Source organism: Lepidochelys kempii, chromosome 14, assembly GCF_965140285.1.
Source record: "Lepidochelys kempii isolate rLepKem1 chromosome 14, rLepKem1.hap1, whole genome shotgun sequence".
Taxonomy (NCBI): Eukaryota; Metazoa; Chordata; order Testudines; family Cheloniidae; genus Lepidochelys; species Lepidochelys kempii.
In genome coordinates this window covers 12760583-12778213 of record NC_136393.1, presented here as the reverse complement: position 1 = coordinate 12778213, position 17631 = coordinate 12760583, and the positions used below count along the sequence as shown (strand labels likewise).

Sequence of the window (17631 nt, the reverse complement as noted above, 5' to 3'; positions counted from 1 at the left end):
ATCCAAGATAGACTGGTGTCTCTCTATAGACCCTTATTGTCCATTTTGAGTGAAGACGTTCTTGGCGGCAGTGACTTCAGCTTGTACAGCAAGTTAAGTCCTGGTCCTAGCAACTGAAGTACCTTACATCAGATTTCACAAGGTACAAGATTCCTCGCCACAATGGTGCCAAAGCTTGCTAACATTCTTCCCATACCATTTTCAAGGCAGCATTCTTCTCCATATGCTCAATGGCAGAGTCCTTTGGGTTCTACCTAGCCCTTAGAAAGCCCACCTACTTTTTGTTTTTAACACTCTTACACGATGACTGGCCCTTTAAAGGGAGATGGATTCAGCCGCACCTGTGACTTACTCAGCTCATCTCTCCAGGTGCAGAAAAGGAACAATGTCACATGACATAGATCACATGTGGCTAAACGAGGTCTTTGGGGTGGAAATAAAACAGAAGCCTGTGGAGAGAAGGAAAGAATCCAGATAGGAAGTCCTGGGAGTTGCTGCTTGATAGAGAGCAAGGAGAGACTCAAAACAGGCAAGAGAGCTGCATGAGCTCTCTTCACAGAGACTCTCCTTAGCTCCCGGGCACAGGGCCTCAGGAGCACAGAGAACAGGTACCAGCTGGGAAAGGTGGAGTATGGACAGCAAGTCTCCTAGAGGAAATCCTCAGCTCGAACAGGACTATGAACCCTGCACTAAGGTTGTGAGCCTGCTAGGAAGGCTGGATGGGAGTTCTTGTGAACTTAGTTAATAAACCCAGACACCAAGAAGGGGTGTTACTTGACACATGGAAGCTTACGCTGAAGTTACTGGGGAGCCCAAGAGGGGGAAACTGTGGCAGTGGCTAGTCTGAAGATAGGTGAAGTAGGCAACATTGCTACAGACTCCAAATAATTGAGCAGAGCTGATGCCAAGAGAACTACATCTAAATGGATGTCTGATTGTATTTCACACTGTTGTAATATGGCTGGCGTGAAACTAGGGAGGCCATGACAAGGCTCACTTGTTCTGAAGTGCATTTCCACTGCAGATACCTACAATGCAGCTGGATGGCCTTCTCACCACACATTTACAAAACAGTATTGCTTTCATTTGAGAACTCTCCATGCTACAAAGCTTGTTTTCAAGATAGATAAGAGAATTTGGCTTCCCCCTTCAAAAGACGTTTATTTCAGGGTGCTCCTCATTTTAAGTTAATTAATCACTGCATGAAGCGTTGGTTATTCATCACCTTGTGCATACTTGAACTTTGTTGTCCACTTGAATATTTAAAGAGATATCTTAGTCCTCTTTATAGATTAAAAGATCCTTGGCATTGACCTTGTTATAGTTGCCTATTGCGGCCTCACCAACTTTTTCTTTTGGGAGATTCCTCTTCCATGACTCAAGTATTTTTGATACCAAGAATCTACAATAGTGAAATACAAGGTTTGGTGTTTAACTGAGATAAACAGGGATTGAAAATCATCTAATTTGTAAACAAGTACAGTCAAAACATTGTTTTCTAGTTATTTATTGAAGAGAATTTCTGATAAACTCAAAAGCTGCTCTGCAAATGCAAGCTATGTAAAGGGTCAAATTCAGTAGGTAGGTCTTCTTAACACTGTCCCTTCTCCCATCCCCGCAGACTTGATTTTTCTGCTGAATGAATTTTAAAGGAATATCAGAGCCTCAAGGAGGCTAGAAAAGTTTAAAGTAGGAGGTTACAATCCTCGTTAGGAAGCGTTCAGTAAAGTTTTCAAAAAACTTTCTTTGTGGAGCTAGCAGATCATGCCTACCTCACAAAAGGTATGAGGATTAATGTTTGTAAAATTTGCTACAGATGGCACACCCTATCAGCAAGAAATTAATTGTTGTATATGCTCTTATGTAGAAATATTTTGAAATCCAGGTTTTTCCCAGTAAAATCCTAACAATTTCACTTCAGAGTGAAAATGTAGAACCCGACAACCTAAATGGATTGAACTGTAAATTAGAAATGTCTTGTGTCTTTAAGCTACACATTGTGGCTGCAATAACAGCAGTTAATTTGATTAATGCAAAGAAAAAATGTTCAAGCTTATTAGGAACTTGCAAGTAGTAATAAGGGCCTTTAAAGCATATTTAAAAAAAAAAAAAAAGTAAAAAACCCAAACACTTCCTTTTCCTCCAAAATGGAGGTGCCAAAGGCTAGAGAGCTTTCTTAACTCTAGAAGTATTCAATGCTTCACACTTGAACGAACTCAAGATTACAAAACAATGAACTGGTAACTCCGCAGGAAGACATTTGAATAGACCAGAGTCAGAGAAGACAGAGCTTAATGGTAGTAAAGGTGTGATGATCAAACTTGGAATTTAAGCCCGGTGATAAACCCTAGAATCAGGGCTCTACACCCTGGATCTCTTCCAGCACTATGTTAAGGACCGTCATGCAGCTCTTAACCACCTAGGTCTGCCAACTTGTGGGCAAGTCATGTCCTGTGTCAGCAGAATTGCCCACTTCCTAATACAAGGGCCTCGCTGGCAGCCAACACGAAGGCAACTGGACTGCAAAAGAGATGGTTTGCAATCCACAAGGATTAAAAATTGATAGGTTTGCATTCTGCCTATTCTTGCAGTTAATTTTGTCCACTATATCTTCAGCACAAAGTATCAGCTGCTATTACAAAACACGTTTCTCCTACACCAAGGAAATACCACCTCTTGCCAAGGAAATATCAAGAATGTGAATAGTAGCAATGGCTTAGTGCTCCAGGAATAAGTAGGCTGTCTTCTAACTAGCGTCTCTTATTATGACACTATAGAATTGGCTCTTCATTCTTATTAGGCAGATAAATGAACTCCTCTCACTGTACGTGGGTTCTTCTCAAATGTTTTAAAAATTAAGTGTCAGCTCTGCTTAGATATTCAAGATGTTGTGGCACTTATTTATTTTTTTAAATAAGGAGCTTGCCCTGAGTTCTTGTATAAAATTTACCATCTTGCATAAAAATTTGCCATGCACCATGGGTTGGTGCTATCCTCCACTGCTCTCTTTCAGAAGCATCCAATCTTTTGAAAAATGCCTTGGCATCCTTTGGAATAAAAGGGGCAATGTGAATTTAAGATAAATATAGATGGATCTGATCTCCAACAAGAAAGGGTAGAAGAAAGCACAAAGTGCTCTTGTGATTGGCTGTCTCTACTCCCTTTGTTAGGGACAGAAAATAGCTTTGGTTTGAAATAGAGTCACAGAAATAGGAATAGAGGGGGAAGGGAAAGTGCATTATTGGAACTTAAAAATTAAACAGATTTGTTTGAATTTTTGAAGAAAACAAACAATTTGCTCCCAGGGAGACACTACAAATGTGGAAAGGATTTGGACAGTTGTTAAATCCCTAGTATTTTGAAAAAAAATGCAATACTATATACTCATTGACAAGAGTAGTCAACTATAGCAATATTACTAAGTACCTTTGTAAGTAACATTATTACTAAGAGCTTTCTACTGTTGCCCCACATCCTAAAAATTGATAAACTTGTCAATTTAAAAATTAGTATTGTTTTGCAAGAGGAGACAAATTTTAGTTTTATGAAGTAACTGAGGACGATAGATTGCCCTCGGTTTTCTACATCTCATTTACCATCTGGTTCAAAACAACCTTGATCTTATTTCTACAGCTTTGCTACAAAAAAAGAGTTAAAAAGCGAACAGCCATACATATATGAGCAGTTTGCTCAAGACTGCTTTACTATATCTTCATGCTTATACAGAATTCCTTACCTAAAACTGGTTTTAGGAGTATCAAAAATAATTTAACTTATTTGTCCATGAACAATATACACAGAAGTTATGAACAATATCAATCCTCTCAAAACCACTTACTTTCCATTTGATTATTTTGCTGCAAGTTATAAAAAATAATGTTTCTCAATTAATAAAAGGCCTCTTTTTATGGCATACTGCACCTTTAAGCATAACACTTATTCACACACAAGCAACGTTTCCAACCAGAATAGTTTGAGACAAATTGCACAACTTTGTAACAGCTGCGAAAGGGCATATAAGCACCACTTTGTCACCCACTTTTCTTGTGTCCTTTGTACTGTTGTGACTTAGCCTTTTTCTTTTGCTTTGATGAACTTGACTGGCTATCTCTTGATGCTGAAAAACATTAAGAATTAAAATTCTGAATTAATGCTTTGGGAAAATACTGCACAGTCTTTCATGCTAAGGAAAATTCACAAAAAAATGTTTTCCTCAATGAATGAATGAACGAACGAAGACAGAGCCTCTGTTAAACAGAACACATTCACAGAAGAAAAATCCTCTACTTGAACAGCACCCATTCCAGTAGCCCCTGGAACACAATTACCCATATCACGTTTCCTGACCTAACAGGCTACAAATAGTCATCTCATCCGTCATTATGGGACAACACACACTTGCTGCAAGAGCCATAGCTCTGCTCCTTTGAGCAATTAGTTATTCATAGCAATCATTTTCCTGACTAGAGAAGTACAGCTGATAAATCATAAAACCGAGTCTTGCTGCCACTCTGATTTCACATAAGACAAGAAGAAAGTTGGGAGGAAGGGGAGAAAAAAAAAAGATGGAAACAGAAAAAGATTAGAAAACCAGACACACAAAGAAGATTTACATATGAAAAATGGACACAAACACACAAATTAAGTCAGAAATAAATAGAGAGAGAGAGAGAGAGATCAAAAAATTCAGACTACAAAGAGAGAAATTATTAAAAGAATGGGAAAAGGCAAGATCAAAGAATGAAATAAAAGAAATGGAGCAAAAATAAGCAATGGTAAGGCAGACTAATAGGAAAAACACTTAAAGAATAAACTAAAGTAAAACATTCCAAATCAGCCATAACCTGTAATATGTATTTTTATATTACAGTTAGTTTATACTCCTCCAGTATGTTTGTCTAAACAAAGAAGAAGAAAAAAAACCAAACCTGTCAGTTGACAGAACTGATTTCATGTATTCCTGAAAGCCTGCCAACATTTAAAGTATTCAAATCATAAGCTGCCAGCTACACTAAGACAGCATCTGGTGTTTACATATTCACTCTCCAGGCTCTGGACAGGTTTATGGGACTGAAAAGCCAGGTATAGACACACAAGCAGGCTGTCTGGGTTCTTTAAATTCAATCAGTGCATACTACAAGATCCCATATTGCAAACACTTGTGCATGTGAACAACTTTATGCATATGCACAGTACCACTGATTTCAATGCATGAAGTTACTAACACATGTTTGCAAAATCAGGGCCTCTTAATGTAAAGTGCCATGCAAACTGATTGTGCTATAAATGATGAATAATGTTGTTATCTAGGCCTGATGCTTAAGCAGTCTGCTTCTTCTCTGGCCCAAACAAACATCTGTTAGCCCCAGGATTTAAAATAAACAGAGCACAGCCATGCAAATGCTCTGAAGTGCTTTATTCGTTATACAGTGAAACAGATTAGAATGGTGTGCCTCTGAGAATTAGCAAGGGTCTAGTCCATTTTTTGTTGCAGCTGGCTACCCAACCCAAAAGGGTAAAGTTACGAGAATGACCACACATGTATAAACACTGGAAGGCAACTGGTAAATTTTAGATTTAAAAAGATGCAAGAGGAATCATTTACAAATGCATAGCAACTTACTTTGTGGTGCTGGAGGCTGTAGTTGATATCCAGTTAATTGGCACCACCCTACAGGATAGAGGTCAGGGGACTCACAATCCACCCACTGATCATATTCTTCTTCCCAGCCATCAAAATGTATCCTCAGTAGACGATGGATGATGCGGGTTACTGTGGCCACACATACAAGGCGTGGTTCCATAAGATCTACAGCCTCCAGTTTCATTCGAATGTGAAACCCATGGTTTGGAACTTCCTGAAAAGGAGAATGAAGCAAGACAGCCAAATATCAGGAAACCAAGTCTAACATCTTACTCTACATGAAGTTTAAATACTTCATGGGGGCTGCTGTTTCAGTCAAGTTTAATTTCAAATGGCATTATTCGGATGGTGAAAGCGAACATGGTGAAATACCAAGGTATCATCTATATAATTTAATGTGCTCCTATTTTTTCCATAGTAAGATTTTTTTCAGAGTCTGAAATATACAAGCTGAATGCACACAAATTCTAAGAAACAATTTCCCTCCTCTTCTACTAGACATTTTTCAAAGCATACTCACATGGACTTTGAAAATCACTGTCTTTGGTTTCACGAACAATTAGCACGTAAGTGAAGAAACATATTTAAGACAGTTGAGGAGACTGATTAACCTTATGGGACCAAGCAGGCAGGAATTTACAGCACAAAATCCACTGTAAATAGCACACATGCCGTACAGTTGGCTTTACCAATGATTTATCTTACCTTATTGAAGAGTTTTACAGGTGCTGCTATAGAGTCAGTTTCCCTGAGGTAGTCAAACCATTTGAAAGGGAGTTTTGCATAACCTGTGAATTTTAAATAGTACCTTCGTACATCAACTGCAAACTTTGTTCATTTAAAAACAACACTGACAGGCTACATGGTCACTAAAAACACAAAGAAGCTAGACACGAATATCAAAATATTTTTCTCAATTTGAGTTTTTGCTCCATATTGGGTTCCACACAAATCAAACGAGAAGAAAACCTCTTTAAATGCTATAACAGCCTTTTTATAATGATATGAGTGACTAAAGACAAATCTGCAAAATCATCTACTCTTTTCTGAGGGAGAAAAATAATTTTATCCTTGAAAAGTTGGATTTGTTTGGAGAAGACTGGCCAAAACACAATCAATGAAATAATGTTTTTAAAACATAGATCATAGGGTTAAAAAACGTAGCAGCAGAGGTAATGAAGGGCTTCTCTCCACCTTGTAAACTACAGGAGAGAACTGTTTCTCAATAATGTATTTAACGTTTGTTTAGTCTATTGAACTTTCACGGGATAGAGGACTGTTTTGGGGCAACTTTTCCCTTCCGACAGCTTCTTAGACCAGAAAGTCTCAACTTTTGTCCTGTGGACCAACAATAGTTTGCAGATTTCTTTGTGGTGGTCTGTGGAATTAAACATTCTGAACACAAAGAGGTGATGGGGGCTTGGAGTGATGGGATGGAAGATAGTCCCCATAAGACTTCACTTAAAAAGTGGTGTGCAGAATAACAATAATAATAACTAAAAAAAAAAAAAAGAGAGAGAGAGAGAGAGAAAGCCACTGTTTTAGTCCAAGCTGCCACTTTGGGTCACAGCTCAATATTACAGGGCTACATTCCTCAGACATATAATTAAACTTCAACACCAAACTCCAGTCCCAATCCTGAGAGGTTCCAAGTGTCCTCGACTTCCACTGACTTCACTGGGAGCCAAGAGTGCTCTTCGCCTTACAGGATTGAATCCTATGTTTTAAGGCCCCTTTTCTCATACTGTAAAATTTCAAGCTAACAAGATGAATACGGAAAGGGTGGCAGCAAACCAAGTTCACACCACCCTCATAAACAGACGTGTCTGACTGGCTGCAGATTCAAGAAAACAAGGCAAGAGGTGCACATAAGAATTATTTTTTTTTGTTAACATACAGAGATCTTCAAACACAAGTTCAATTTTTTTTTTTATTTTAAACAAACGTTATCTAATTAATCCTCACAACAAGCCTATGGGAAAGATGGGAGCAAAGGAAGTCCATCCCAGAGCTAAGATTAGAACTCAGGACTTCCAATTCCCAGCTCCATAATTTAGCCACTAGAACACACCTCTCACAGGTATTAAAGGGGCTCTGATCATTATAATAATGCACTGGCTTCAGAAATAATGTAACCTACTAAGAAGGTTAAAGTTCTATAACATTCTTACTGCTGTTTGTTAGTCATACACAAAACGAAATTTTACAAAACTGAATATGATTTATAATAATAACAATCCTGTATCATCCATTGATAGACTATCAAGAATTCTAAAGAGAGAAAGTGAAGAAATGCAGACAAAAGCAGAAAAGGAGGAGAGCTGCCACGATATGAGAAACAAGGCAGTATATTAAATGATAACAGAAGTTCACCTTCTCTTGTAGGTTCAGTGACCAAAGAACAACATTTACTCACGATTCTTCAAAGACAGGCATCTATCATTTATAGTGTATTGTCCATTTAAAAGTCTGGTTTTACCAGAGTGTGTGCAGACATACATTTTGTCATTATTAAATTTTCATTCTGTAAATGACTCCGAAATCTCTTATTTTTTGGAGGGGATAGAAAGCTTTTTTTTTTTTTTTTTTTTTTAAAAAAAAGCACAGGATGGACTATGTTTTTGGCAGGTCAGATTATCCCCAGGATTTTCTCTGCAGTAATTCCACTGAATGTTACAGCTCCAGTAAGCAAGGGTAAATCTGCTCAGCTACTGATTCGCCAAATGCTAAAAGCCAATAGATTCTTGTCAGCTAATGGGAACGCTATGAAATGTTTTTCATTTTGTTGCAGGTACAACTGTCAGTACACTCAATATTCAGAAAATCTCTGCACTCAGTGCAATAGAAACTTGCACTTACCAGTAATATAGGCTCTTCCCCCCCCTTCTCCTTCCAATAATTTAGAGATTTTGAATGAATAGGGACAGACACAAAATTCTTACAAAAAAATAAACAAACAATGAGCACTTATCATCTACTATGATGCAATTACCGATGCCGCCCTTTATATGTTGCTAAAGCAACATAATAAAGTTTAGAGATGAAGCCAACAGAAAACCATCTGCAGACATGTATGATGGTGTTCAGGCAGTTTTGCTCACAAAAATCATTCCTTAGGCCTTGTTCAAAAAATGAACCCCTCCCACTCTGATGGATACTGGTATGAAGGATAAATTTATGTGCATTTTAACAAGAGAGAGAATAATTCATCATGCCCAATGAATAATCCTGCAACACTTCGCAAAGCTTTTAATATGGACAATTGCTCTGTCACAATTCCAGTCCTCTGCTGGCCCAAGACTTCCTAGCATTGATATTCTTGACATAGCTCTAGAAGTGCTCTGCATATCTCTCCCCCCAACCCCCACATTGATTGATGCTGAATATAACTAATTTTACTCAATAAAAGTTTAGTTACATAATGGCCATATTATACCTTTAATGTTTTTGTAGTCAAAACAAACCTCATTTTATTTGCCCATGAATTAAAGAAACATTCAATTTGGGCTCTTCTATACATTGAGTTTGACACCCCTGTTTCAGACCATTTTAAAGTAGTGCTGAAGTTTGTTTCTGAAAATCAAGATGGTTCTGAATATGAAATGAATGCTTCAAAATGATTGAAGAAACAAAGAATCTGATTATATACAATACCACTGAAAAATTATCAAAATAGAAGTTGGTCGGAATAGTGTAAGTACCTCTGGGTGGAGTTAGCTCAATCGCATTAATTTCACAGAAACCAACAGGAAAAATAGAAGGGGAGGTGGCATGGTAACAAAACCAGTCAGATCCGTCTGCTGCTTCTGAGCCATCAATACCGATCATTAGATAGCCATCTGCTAACACCTTTGTAAATAAAAACAATATTGTATATTAAGCACCTTTATACTCTGTGAAGGCCAGGCTAAAAATTAAGTAGGTCATGTTTCAAAGCAGAGTAAGAAATGAAACAAATGATACACAAATATGTATAAGGAACACTGTCAACTTAAGAAAAAAGTCACTTCTCTCCAACATTTTTTGTTGTATATGCTATTGTGATCATCAACTGGCAACATTAATAGAAGAGCGAGATTAGAGACTATTTTAGTTTTCAGATTTTTTCCTTTGTGTATTTGACAGTGCTTTGTGTAGTATCTTTGTAAAGTTTGTTTCCTTTCTAGCTTGTGAGGATCTTCCACACAGCAAAAAATAAATAAATAAATAAATCAAAAACAAAAACTATAAAACCAAAAACACTGGAAAAAATATTTTGGGGCAGATGTATTATCCAAATCTTTTGTGAGGGATTAGATTGTCTGCAAAATAGCCAGATGAGAATTAACAAGAGGTTCCACTGCACATTAACTTTCACAGGCATACTGTTTGTCAATCAAAGATCAGGCTGGAATTTTGAATGTTCATGAATGCCACATACAGGTACTTTTCATCTGCCACTATATCAATCATTCATTCTTAATACCCCAGTAACAGGAAAGTAGCTAATTAATGGAAGCCACTGGTAAGCATTCACAAATTGCACACATTATCCTTTTATTGAAAGAGGTGGATGTGGAAGAAGCAGACAGGAGTACATGCTGATGACCAACACATTGGTTGCTTTTTTAAAATCTTGTTTTAAATAAAATATCAGCCTTTATTAAAAAACATTTTTAGCAGCAGTATTGAATACAGAAGACTGGAAATCGGATTAACAGGCTTCATGTCCCGATCTCCCACAAAAATATAAATTAATTCTCTTACCTTCCTAATGGTTGCAACACATATTGCAGACAGGTTTAAGGGATCGATAGCCTCCAATTTCATTCCCTCCTTGAACCATTCTCCACTTGGATCTACTTCTTTTACCTAAAGATTCATACAACAGCATTACACAGCTAGCTGAGGTGACAAGAATAACTGATGTGTAAAACAACATAACCACACCCATGAAACAAAGTTTGCAGCAAAAAGACCAAAATACGTCTCAAACTCAGTCAGTTTTACTTACATCAAAATAAAATTAAAAAAAAAAAAGTAATTTCCAATAGCGACAGACCTTTGTACGGTAATTTGGTATAATTTCTAATTTATGCTTTGCCTTCAAATGATGAAAAATTCCTCTTCCAACTCTGAGTAAATGTAAATGATCTTAGAGTTCTCGTTGGCAAGCTTACCTTTGCAAATAAATGTGGGGGTGCATCATAATGTCCATCCTGTTTCTTTGTAATATCTAAAAGGGACAGTTACATTATTAATCAGTAAATATTTACGAAGAGACTAAGAATGCCCCAAAAAACAAACACTTTTTCCTGACACTGTACCATTTAAGGTAGTCAGAACTTTACAAACATGTGGGCCCGAAGTGTATAAGCAGGCCTTCACAGTATGCCAGCTAGACAATTTGGGAATGGAGCTCAAATCGTGCAATTTATGGATTTTGAGGACACTGGTGGACAAGAGATATGACTGCATTCAGAGAACACTAATACCCAGAAGGCTTGACTATAGCACAAAAGTGTCAGTGAAATATATAAGCTTTTGCAGAAGTTTGACAAGTCAAACTGGTTTGCATTCACAGTAGAGTTAAAGCAGAGAACTGACAAATTGAGGACTTATACACATATGTGACTTCAAGGCTTAATGTAATTAAACTTTGATTTAAAACATCTTGGTATTCTAGTCATGCTGTTTGTTACCTCATTTGTGTACTAGAAATTCTTATTTTTGAGATACATTTTTCTAGTGTGGTGGGATCCATAGCTCTGATAGGATCCTATAGCAGAGGAGCTGCCTGATCTTTGCAGCAGTTTGCAGCTACTGGTTGGATCCTCTTCTCGGAAATAAATTCCAGCAGCTTTGTGAAAAGCTCTTTTCAGGAAGCAGTCGTGAGTATGATTTCTTTTAACTGCTTCCCTTTTATTTTTAATATTGATTTCAATGAAGGTTTCCAACCATAAAAAATACTGATATTTTAGTGTCCCAAGCTGATGCAACATGGAGCTTTTTTATTCCTTTTCTATGTTACAGATGAGTGGCTTATGTGCAAAAGATCAAAAAGATTCTTAGCAACAGACAATGTTCATTTATCATTAAGAAAATCACAAAATATTTAAAAAATAGAAATGTTTTGATTTTAGGTGATGAAAACTCCACTACACATCTGTCAGCCTCTACTTTTCTGTCCCTCTTCTGACAGCCTCTACAATTCAGTTACATGTTGCCATACAAAAATATGAAGCACACCCAAAGGATGACGTCACAGCAAAATAAACTGAATTACATCAACACCACAAGTGATACTTGTGCTGACTTTACTGTACCATGTAGGTGGTGGCAGCTGGTGAGGCAGTGCTGTGTAATTCCAGGGTGCCAGCAGCAAGACATACTAAATACATAGAACATTGGGCTTTGTGCACAGAAGCCATTGTTTACTCTAGCCTATATTGTGAACATTCCTCGATACGGTCTCATGGATGGTGCCTCATTAAAGTTTACTTGAGCTCTTCCAAACCCTGAAGGAAACACTGATGATAGTTCTTAACTAAACCATATGGAATGGAGACCTAGTGGCTGAAAAGTCTTGATTAGCATCAATGCATACGTTTTTGAAGATATAATTACTCGAATTAAAAGCTTTTTCAGCAGATTACTCCTTTTACCCAAATCATTGCATGAAGTATCTTTCAAGTAAGCCTCTACCCAGCCACTAAGGTGTCTTTGCAACACAACTTGCTTACCAGATCTTTTGAAGCGATGTCCTATACTTCGGGACCAACCAATGTGATGAATGAGTGGGCTGTACATATGGCACCAGAAATCATCATTTTTGTCTTCACTTTCTTCATATACCAATCTTAGTCGTCCTCCAATTACACTGTCTACAACTGCTACCCGTGTTCGACAGAGATGCGTTTTGTCAACAACTTCTACTCTCATGGAAGGTTTGAAAGGATACTGCATACCTTCTGACACCTTAAAATAATAGGGAAAATGTTTAGTCCCTGTCATCTGCTATTAAAGAATCTTCCACTAAATTCAGTCTCCAGTTTCTTGGCTGCAAAAACCACCATGAAAATTTTCTCCTGTCTATATCAGGATGATGTAATAATGGTAAAATCCATAAAGTGAACTTCTCACAAAAAATATCCTGGAATGGTACAGCTATATTATGTAAGGAAGCCCCTTATCCAACTCCCACTGAAGTTAATGGAGTGTTTCCATTGACTTTACGGGGAATTGGCTAGGTCATCAGTGATTGATAACAGTACCTTGCAGAGCAACAGTTAATTTGTAATGTGAGATGAAGATAAACCAGTTTTTGTTTATTTTTCCTATATACACAAAGTGCAAGATTTTTTAAAAATTATGAGGAGTCTGGTGACACCTTAAAGACTAAACAGATTTATTTGGGCATAAGCTTTCGTGGGTAAAAAACCCACTTCTTCAGATGCATGGAGTGAAAATTACAGACGCAGGCATAAATATATTGGCACGTAAGGTAACTCCTTTCTCTTCACGTGCCAGTATATTTATGCCTACATCTGCAAATTTTCACTCCATGCATCTAAAGAAGTGGTTTTTTTACCCATGAAAGCTTATGCCCAATAGATCTGTGAGATTTTACGGTGCCATCAGACTCCTTGTTGCCTTTGTGGACACAGACTAACATGGCTATCCCTCTGATTATTAAAAATTATACATCACAAGCTTGGACACAGATGTTCTAGCCCAGTGGTTCTTAACCTATTTATCATTGTGGGCTGAATATGTGGCCCACAAAGGGTTACCTGGGTCACAGGTTGAGAAGCACAGTGACCCCCACCTCACCCCCTCCCACAAACCCCTATGCTCATCGCCCTCTGCCCAGAGACCTCCCCACAGAGTGGGACCAGGAGTGGAGAGCAGGGCATGGGGCAAGGACCCCAACCCAGGACCCTGCTGCACGGGGACCCTGACTCCCACCATGCAGGCTTGGGGGGCAGCCAGGACCTGAACCCCACCGGGCGGGGCCGGATGGCTGGGAGCCCGGAGCCCCACTGGGCGGCAGGGAGCCCGCAGCCTTTAGCGCAAAGCTAAGCAGGGCCACAGCTGTGTGCTGATTGGGCTGCACCGCTGACCTAGCCACTGAAGAGGTAAGGCAAAGGGAGTAGCTGCAGTTCTATCTTCCTCCACAAGAGGGGCAAAGTGCCATTGCAAAACAGTTCAATTCCCCACACAGTAATGAGGCTGTGTTTATATTACATCATTAAAATCACATTACCTTACCTTCTGAGAAAAGTCAGGAGGAAGAGTTTTGGCACCAGTAAGTCGCTTCACTAGAAAAGCTTTCCAGTTTGTGTATTTGTGTTGGATTGCTGTTGCAAATGAAGGGGGGGAAAAAGTCAATGATTACTAATTAAGTTAATCTATTAGTGATACAAAGTTAAAGTCAGTATTTAACAATATACGATTGTTAATATACTGAATGAAAATATCAGAATAATTAAAACGTATCAAAACCTTAAAGGCTGAATTCTGCTCCAGTTTCACAACTGTATGTGTGTATATCTTGGGGCAGAAGTCGACCTCAGATTTTAATAAAGAATAGATTAAATAAAATAGAGTATGCTTTAGCAACTGATTAATTTAATTACTTAAGATCTGATCTTAATCACCCTTATTCACACGAGTAAGGGGTATTTCCTGAGAAGGTTGGCAGGATCAGGTCCTCGTTGACCCATAGGCAACAAGTTTTATTCACAACTTTAGACATGATTCATAAATGAGAACCAGATCAATTTGATATCTGAATCACTATTAAGTCAGTTAAATACAAAGTGTAGAAGATTACAATCTCTACTACTGAATCAAGAGTGCTAATATTTACATACTTCTAGGTGGGACTAGAGGCTTCCCACTAGTTGCACACCAACCAACTGGATGGATGTCAGACCCACACACGTTGCACCAGAAGTCAATGCTTGAATCGTTTTCAAACCCTTCATATCTCAGCAAAGCATTGTAGCCTGAAAGAGAGCAATCCCATGTTTAAAAGCTATAGCTGAGTGAAGTTATAAAAGATTAGACTTACATTATGCTGGGTGGAATACTATTAAAAAATTCAGTGGACCACATGATTCAGAAGCTGTCTTGCTTGACTTTAAGGTAATTTAGTATCAATGCAAAAGAATAAAAACATTATGAGGCACTATACATGTGTATCTGATATGGTAGGAAAATCTGTATATCACATTTGAGATATAATATATGACCTTATAATTGAAGACTGTTGCATTGCAAAAGTAGTTCAATCATAATTTTCGCAGTCCTTGACTTTTGAGTGTTTAGCTATGTAACTTTTAACTTTGTATTAACCTGTCTTTTTACTAAGAAAGAAGATCAGTAATGGAGTTTATGAGTTCACTGATCTGGAGCTATTTGATTTCATATTTCCTGATCCTGAATCATCCATGATATGCGGAAGCTGTTCCCTCAAAACTGGGCCAACGCAAAAAAGGCCCAACCAGCAGAGTTTAACACTTGAACAAGAGAAAAACTGAAGAGTTTGGAAGCTCGTCAGGTGGGATTTTCTCTCCCTTATTACCTCTGCAAGGATAAAGATTCATACATAATCTGTATGTGGTGAAAAGCATCTTCAAAGAAAACTGTTGATACTAGAAGCTTTTATATAGACATTTGCTAAATGATTAGTTTAGGATCCAGTGCAGTGAAGTAATAAGCACCTTCAATTCCCACTGAAGCCAACTGGAGTTGAAGGCCCACAGCACATCAAAGGAGACAGTTGCAACATCTTACAACATTTATCTTAGTGTTATAGCTCTGAGGGGCAGCCCACTATTGCTCTCAAAGACAACAACAAAGTTCTCACTGACTTCAACTGGAGGAGTAGCAGGCTTTGGGTTAGTTATTACTTCATATGCATGGCTAAACTTTCAGCTAAATCTGTTTCTCTTTTAAAACAACCCTTCCCTCCCAAACACAAGTAGATTATAGTACTCACAGAGAACACTGAATTACTTTCCAGATACTACTATGATAGCTTCTTAAAGCCCATATTTATCTCTACACATCCTATTTTCTTTTAAAAGAAATTGCTCAGTTCCCTGAATTGTGAATTCTCCAATACAATTATAATTGCAATCATTTTGATACAAATGATCTGAAAAAAAAAAAAAAAAAAAAGGTTAACCTGCTAATTTCACAATTCCAGCTATCCAGAAGACTTTGGTAGGTAGGCTGCAGTCTGTGTTCGGAACTTCCACTCGCACTCCTTCTGAGATATCACCCCAGCACGTCCCCATGGGTGCCTGTCATTTAAGTTGGTTGGGGGGGGGGGAAGAAATCACATCTCTTTATTCCATTTGAAAGTGAAATATTCATTTTTGTTTTATTAAATCTTTATCAATGACCTTCAAAAACTCAATACAAATGATACACACAAACACATATTTAGAGAATTAGAAGTCTCTCTGAAAAATCAAGTTTGGTTTTCTTCTCACAATTTATAAGGAATTTTGTTATATAATTACTACTGCTAGAATAATTCAGCAGTTCTGTGACTCTCAATTTAATAGTTGCAAAACACAAGCACTAGTAAGTTATACATACTTTCAACCCAGCATCATTCCACAACATGTTTCAATCCAAAGCTAGGATCTGATCTCAGGGACACTGTTGTAAATCTTTGGATTTATACATGTGCCACAGATAACACAATCTGGCCAATAGTCTCTACAGCAGTAATTTCTTTTCAGAACATTCCTTGAATCTTTTCTGCAGATTTAACAGGATGGGTATTATCTCTCACTGCTTAATGCAGTTCACATGCCTTTCTAGGAATGGGCTTTCACATGGCCTTCAAGTGATCGTCTCATCAGTTAACAACGAGAGATGCAGTCTAATTCATGTGAGTCGTGCAGCTGACTATCCATAGGAACTGCACAGCTGGATTCCTCACTGCTTTGAAAGTTTAGACTGACGTATTAGCAACAACAACAACGAAAGTCTGAATGGACTTTAAGGGTTTTTGGAAAATTGTAGATAGAAGCCAAATGTCCTTTTACATTCAGTTCATGAAGGAAAGTTTTATTAGGTTGGACATGAGGAAAAGATACTTGATCGATAATGGACTAGTCAAAGGAGGTGTTGTGGGAACAGTGAAAGTGTGTGATGCTGAACAGTCACTAGAACTTATAGTTCACTAAGCCAAGGGTTATTAGCAGCAGAATCAGAATCTTCCATGTAAAAAGTTACAGCTTGCAACTATCACATAATGCAACTAGTAGCTATGTAGTTATTGAGAATAGTGTTATCACATCACATGAAAATAGAATTGTCTTAAGTTTCTTCTTTAAAGGACAGCGAGTCCATGTTAAACTAGAGACTACCCAGAAACAGGTATTCAGATTTTTGAAAATTCAGAATAGTGGCCAAATCCACACCAAAAGATGTACTGAGAAGAACAGACCCTGATCAGTGCAGACAGTATCTAAGCAGATTTTGTGTGGGCAAATGACGGAATTTACTTGTTTTGTATCACATCAGGCAGCAAACATCTTTCATTTAAGGCTCTATGCCTTTTTACTAGTCTCCTTGCAAACACAAAGGACTTGAACACAATTCACTGGAAAGACCACAGTATTCAGTCCCCAGCCTCTCAGAAGCCAAGCTGTGAAGGAGAGGGGAAGAAGAGTTGCCCTAGTTCTGAACACTTAGAATGTGCAAGTCTGGAAGACTGCTAGAGATCAGCAATGGCCACGTATTAGCAGTGAACATCACATTTTTCACTATGGAGAACACAGGATACCCTTACTACTCAGAATATTGGAGGACAGACATGCATGACCTGTTTTCCCCAGTAAGGGAAGACATGTCCATTACAAATATGACAAATTTATTTTTCTTGAAGCCTGATCTGTATGTTCTACTCTATCTCCTACACCATTCTAGACTGTAGGGCTCTCCCTTTGGCCATTTGACACAGAGAAATAACTTGAAGGAAG

The 17631-nt window shown here is 38.0% G+C and overlaps 1 protein-coding gene across 12 annotated transcripts in view; it reads right to left on the bottom strand.

Moving 5' to 3' along the window:
* MBTD1 (mbt domain containing 1) overlaps positions 1 to 17631 on the bottom strand; it is a 55942-nt gene that overhangs the window by 19011 nt on the left and 19300 nt on the right. For 11 of the 12 annotated variants that reach the window (XM_073310302.2, XM_073310298.2, XM_078848354.1 and 8 more), the window contains 10 exons: positions 15819 to 15936; positions 14500 to 14634; positions 13895 to 13983; positions 12367 to 12601; positions 10804 to 10859; positions 10391 to 10495; positions 9346 to 9493; positions 6350 to 6432; positions 5624 to 5858; positions 4040 to 4117 (listed from right to left, as the gene is read on the bottom strand). In XM_073310302.2, the coding sequence (XP_073166403.1) occupies positions 4040 to 4117; positions 5624 to 5858; positions 6350 to 6432; positions 9346 to 9493; positions 10391 to 10495; positions 10804 to 10859; positions 12367 to 12601; positions 13895 to 13983; positions 14500 to 14634; positions 15819 to 15936 (1282 nt within the window). Of the gene's footprint in view, positions 1 to 4039; positions 4118 to 5623; positions 5859 to 6349; positions 6433 to 9345; positions 9494 to 10390; positions 10496 to 10803; positions 10860 to 12366; positions 12602 to 13894; positions 13984 to 14499; positions 14635 to 15818; positions 15937 to 17631 lie in introns of those variants that run through there. The other variant, XM_073310305.2, reaches the window with a different exon arrangement.